The sequence below is a fragment of the Cyclopterus lumpus genome, chromosome 13 (assembly GCF_009769545.1).
Source record: "Cyclopterus lumpus isolate fCycLum1 chromosome 13, fCycLum1.pri, whole genome shotgun sequence".
In the NCBI taxonomy this organism is placed as follows: Eukaryota; Metazoa; Chordata; class Actinopteri; order Perciformes; family Cyclopteridae; genus Cyclopterus; species Cyclopterus lumpus.
Genome location: NC_046978.1, coordinates 555,631 through 560,739, shown reverse-complemented (window position 1 = coordinate 560,739; position 5,109 = coordinate 555,631). Strand labels below are relative to the sequence as shown.

Sequence of the window (5,109 nt, the reverse complement as noted above, 5' to 3'; positions counted from 1 at the left end):
ATTACAAAATAGTATTGGCACTGTGTTACTGACAATGCAGCTCATTGTGTGAGTAAAATAAAAAGACATGCTTGACATTCTACATTTTCATTTAAGAGTTGAGGATTGGAACAAAGTAAAACTGATGTAAAAATGATTATGATTTGAGTCAGAAATAAGACGCCTGGGGCATCCTGGTTGCCCAAAGGTCCAAGATGTTCAGCTAAGATCACGAGTCTCACATGTTACTCCCTTATTTAATCTAATAAATAACTGAAAAACACCTAAAAGAAAAAATAAGTTTCTTAAGAAATCATCTTGGGATGAAAAATAAAATAAAACAATGTATTTATAAACAACAATAATACATGGAAATCCTGCAACCAGAAGCTTTTTCCATGCAAGTTGATACGGGAACTAAGAATCTGTAAAAAAAAAACCTGAATAGATGTTTGCTGTTGCTGTGCTTTAAGTAGTAAACATTTCGTTATTGGGTTGTGTATGGCTTGTAAACACATCTGGGGGGTAATAAAGGGGGTTGCTATTGCCTTGTTAAAGCCACAGATACAATGTTTTTTTGTGCAGGAAAAAACTATGACAATTTGTCTCCTTCATTCCCTTGTTAAAGCTGAACGAGTCATCCAGTGCTTGTAAATACCTGAGCAGCACAGCCAGGTTAATGGGGACAGGAAGAGTGCTGCTGGAGATTGAACGCACTTCATGGGAGTCTGGCGGCACTTAGTGGCGAACGTCTGCTACTCAGAGCCTTCGCTGAGGTCGCGTCTCACTGTCCACTCACGAGAGCGAAAGGCGTGGGATTTATGTCTGTCTAGCAAATGTTGCACATTCTTGTAAATACTGATAATAATCCTGCTGTCATATAGTGACACACAAGCATCATGCAGCTTGTTTACAACACACATGTAAACAATTGCCTGCCAAAATGGCTGAGTGATGTAATGGAAACTATGCATGCACTGGGATCCAACTGTCGGTGTGTGTTGAGGAAGAAAATTTATTTAGATAAAGGCAAGTAAATGTTTTAAAAAGTACCTGAGCTGCTTCATTTGGTGTAAAACCAGGCACTTTGGTAACGTGAAAGAAAGTACATTAAAGGACCTTTGGTGTGTCATTGTTTTGCCCAGTTTGATGAGCAGATGAAAGGCTTACTGAACAATGCACATCCTGGATTCCCACACGTTCTCACAGCTGTGGCCGTTCAGTTTGGGGTGGTTCACTTCATCAAACACTCCACTGTCAATAATTTCCTTCTGCCAGCGGATGGAGACTGCGCCTGTGCTGAACTGCTTGTAGAATTTCTCATCCTTGGCCTCAAACGTAACATCCTCGACGTCGGAGATGTCCCTTAACTGGTCCGTGTCGTTGGCGTACACCACGTTGGACTTTGGCACCCAGGGGGGCTCCACCAGGCCGGCCTCCAGACGACGGAAATTGATGCTCTTGAAAAACGCGTGGTTTCGAGGGTCATCACCGCTACTATGAGAAAGACATTTCATGATTGGACGGCAATAGGAAATTATGTTCTGAAAGCATGAGGCGGGTGACATTATTAAAGTGTTCATATTGCCAAAAAATCCCCTTTAATTTTACACACTGTTCCTTTAAATATAACGTTGTACCCATAGGCCTGTTTCTTTAAGGACTGTATCTTACCAAGGATAAGAGTGTGTTTTTCAGGGGTGAAAAAGAAGTTCTACATGTTCTGGATTTCTTCAACGAGGTCTGCATCAACCTCTTCTGACCAATTTGTGCTCGGGGAAAAAACAAACTTTTTACTCACTGGCACCCGAGGCGATACGCCTGCTTCTTCTTTAGAAAGCGGCGGATGATGTCTTGGGTGGGAGCATCAAAGTTTTTGTGTTCGAACTTGCACTCGTCATCCAGAGTGCGACGAGTCACCTCCTCATTCTGCACCTTTTCTCTGAAGTCTTTGAAAGGCAAACGGGCGGCCACCATCTCATAGATGCTGCAGCCCAGAGCCCACCAGTCCACAGACGTGCGGTAGTACTCCTGCCTCAGAATCTCAGGGGCCATGTAGCCTGTAGTACCAGCCTGACAACACACAGGGGAGAGACGGGGGTTTTATCAAAAGCATCTTCTTTTTGTAACGTCCCCTAGCTCTGCCACTCTGTCTCTATAAACCAGTGTTTTTCGGGGTCAGAAAATAAATCAAACAAGGACAAGATGATTGTTATTTTCTGCTGAATTACTTAAGACAATTTTTTTGGGGTTGAAGAAATCCCAATCAGTAGACATTTGCAGCTGATGATGAGAGTTCTCAGTCAAACCAAACACAAGTTTAAACTTTAAACTAAACTTTAAGCTAACTGTACTCTAGATGGTAATCTCTACGCTGTATGCTAGTTACTTCAAAATGCTCATGACGCCCCTACAAAGAGACACAGAGATACATAGTTTCAATTAACTTATTTAGAATTTATATTTGAACATAGGTATTTGACATTTGGGAAATAATTGATCTTTTTAAAGTGTATTTAATTTAACTGCAGCAGACTTTCTTGACCGGCAAAAGACTGCAACGTGAAATAATAAGACACTGTGACGGAAAATAACGCTGCGATAACTGGCCTCCATCAGAGTGGTCAGCTGACAGATGACGGAGACATTGTCATTCAGTCTTTCTCTCTAATCAGTGGAGGCCTGCTGTGTATCTCCTGAATCATCTCCTTGGACAGACACATGGAGGTCATATCTGATATAGAGCAAAGATTAACCAGCTAAAGTTAACAAGCTCTGCTCAGTCTTTCTTACATTTCTCGTTGAGGGTAGCATGTAACTGGGGCTGAGGTCAAGCACCTTTTAATAAGATTAATTTAGTTGTCTGTCAGAGCAGCATGCATAGCTATCATATCTATTCCTGGTAAGCTGCTTGTCGTGGCAGGTGGACGAACATGCAGGGTAGTGGCATTAAAATGAGAGCAGATATTGAATATGGAGGTTATCTCTCTCTGTGTGAACCATGTGATCAGGAGCGAAGAGCCTTTATGAGTAAAAAAACAACCAGTATGACCTTGCAATGGGCAAACGTCTTGACAGCGAGCACTGTGGGTAATCTAGGGAGAGGTCACCTCACTAACCTTCTGGCAGATCGATTTGCCCTTTGGCAGCTCAACAGCCAATCCCAGGTCTGACAGCCGACACTGTCCTCTAGCATCCAGCAGCACGTTCTCAGGCTTCATGTCCCGGTACACAATGTCCATAGAGTGCAGGTGGAGTATCCCGGTGGTTATCTGGGCCGAGTAGTAAACAACGCGCTCCATGCGGATGCCCCGCTCCCCGAGCTCGTAGATGTGGAACCTGAGGTCTCCGCCATTCATGAGGTCCATGACCAGGCACAGGTGAGTCTTGTTGTCGTAAGCGTAAGCCAGGTTTACAATGAAGAGGCTGTTCACCTTCTCCAGGATGTACTTCTCCAGAAGGGCCAGCTTCTCGCCACTTTTCTTCTTCAAGCGTCTCTTATCCAGCTTCTTGCAGGCGTACATCTGGCCTGTGTGTTTCGCCTGCACCGCACACACCTGCAAGACAGTGGAACATTACTTTAGATTTTTTAACAGTTTTATTCAGTGCATGTACGGTTTTAGTGTCTGTTGTTACAATGTGATCCTGAAATATACTTCTACATATTGGCTGGGACTTTAAAGCAAGATCATGATCCATTTACTGGACAGCGGCCGCTGTGTGTAGCAACTACAGGATGATGATGAATGCTAAAACATTATGTAATAGTAATAGTGGCACCAGTAGAGGACACACGGTGTGTTAACATTAGCTTTCAAAAGCTACAGGTCAAAGCCCCTGAGTGTAGTAAATTGATTAGGGTGCTTTTAATTGCTCATGAATTCAGCTTTTAATTTGGAAGGAAAATAATGTAATTTCTTCTGTCAAAATGTACGAATGTCTTACTTTAACACATATTAGTTGTCAGTCTGAGAAGCAATCTGAAATGTACCCTTTTACCCAGATGCACCTACCTCGCCAAAGCCACCTCTTCCCAAAGTCCTGAACTCATAAAAGTATCTGTCACTGATCTTCTGCTCCTCGTACTCCTTCCACTGCAAGAACCTATAAAAAAAGGGGCTATTCAGATACTCCGAGAAAGGTTTCCCCCTCAGGAAGTCTCTTGTGTCTTCTTTAATCTGGCCCAACATCACGTCAAAGTTGTTGTCTGTCACACTCTTGCATCTTTCAGCTGCCTCTCCTGTGGGGTATGAGAGGAAACTCCTGGACTCCGGTTGACAGAACTTTGCGAGGATGCTTAGTTTGGCTTTCTCTCTGGCTTCATCCTCAGCAAAGCTCCAGTTACTCAGCTCTTGCAGGAACTCAGTGGCGATCCTGTACTGCGGGTTTGCGGCACATAGAAACTGCTGAAACAACTTAATGCCAATGGGCTGTCGTTCACAGAGTGACTCGTACTTCCTCTCCACTGCCGCCCGGAGAGCAGAGGACATCTTTGGTTTGGGCAGCGTCAGAGAGAGCCTCTGTTTCCTCAGCTCTTCACGTTTCACTTGCTGAGCCCTCAGGTAGGCCGTGTTGGCCACCAGGTTGTTCAGTCCAGGCATGTCATCCATGTTGGATGTATCCTGTGTCATAGGCAGCTGGGCCTGATCAGCTACAACACCACAGCTCACTCATCTGCAGGTTCCAAGCGCAACTGAGTCCCTCGAGCACCTGCACCCTGAACATCGTCCACGCCTCTCGTAGCATTAAAAGTACCACGTCCTCTGGGATTTGTGGTTAGCTAAGTGTCTTTGCATGCTTATTCGTAGGCGGCACTAATGGAGAGCAACTTATGTGGTCTGAACTTAAGAGGCTTTGGGCTGGTCTATTTTTAGGAGATGCAGGGTTCCTGTGCACGGTAATTGGGCTGCCTGCATGACATGATGAGGTTGCAGATCCTGGCCCTAACAAGTTGTGGCTGATTGTAGCTTGTTGTGAGATTAATAAGACACTGAGAGCTGTTTCAGTATAATATGTGAAGTATATGCATGCACACTTTATTGCTTACTATCGGAAAGAGAGTGAAGGCATCACTAAATTAGCCCTAATTGGTTAATTGGCCTAAGATACTGTATACATTTTCCTGACAGA

General features: G+C 44.1%; 1 protein-coding gene across 1 annotated transcript; it reads right to left on the bottom strand.

Moving 5' to 3' along the window:
* Positions 1 to 1,145: 1,145 nt before the first annotated feature.
* On the bottom strand, positions 1,146 to 4,589 carry grk7b (G protein-coupled receptor kinase 7b). The gene is made up of 4 exons (XM_034548946.1): positions 3,993 to 4,589; positions 3,099 to 3,536; positions 1,781 to 2,052; positions 1,146 to 1,476 (listed from the first exon to the last, which is right to left on the bottom strand). Exons 1-4 carry the CDS (start codon positions 4,587 to 4,589, stop codon positions 1,146 to 1,148), a joined length of 1,638 nt encoding a protein of 545 aa, XP_034404837.1.
* Positions 4,590 to 5,109: the final 520 nt, after the last annotated feature.

Excerpts from the sequence above, each read along its gene's own strand:
- grk7b (XM_034548946.1), bottom strand. The coding sequence starts at position 4,589 with ATGGATGACATGCCTGGACTGAACAACCTGGTGGCCAACACGGCCTAC. Across the intron at positions 2,053-3,098 it reads GCAAATCGATCTGCCAGAAG|GCTGGTACTACAGGCTACAT; the intron begins GTTAGTGAGGTG and ends GTGTGTTGTCAG. Across the intron at positions 1,477-1,780 it reads GCGTATCGCCTCGGGTGCCA|TAGCGGTGATGACCCTCGAA; the intron begins GTGAGTAAAAAG and ends TCTTTCTCATAG.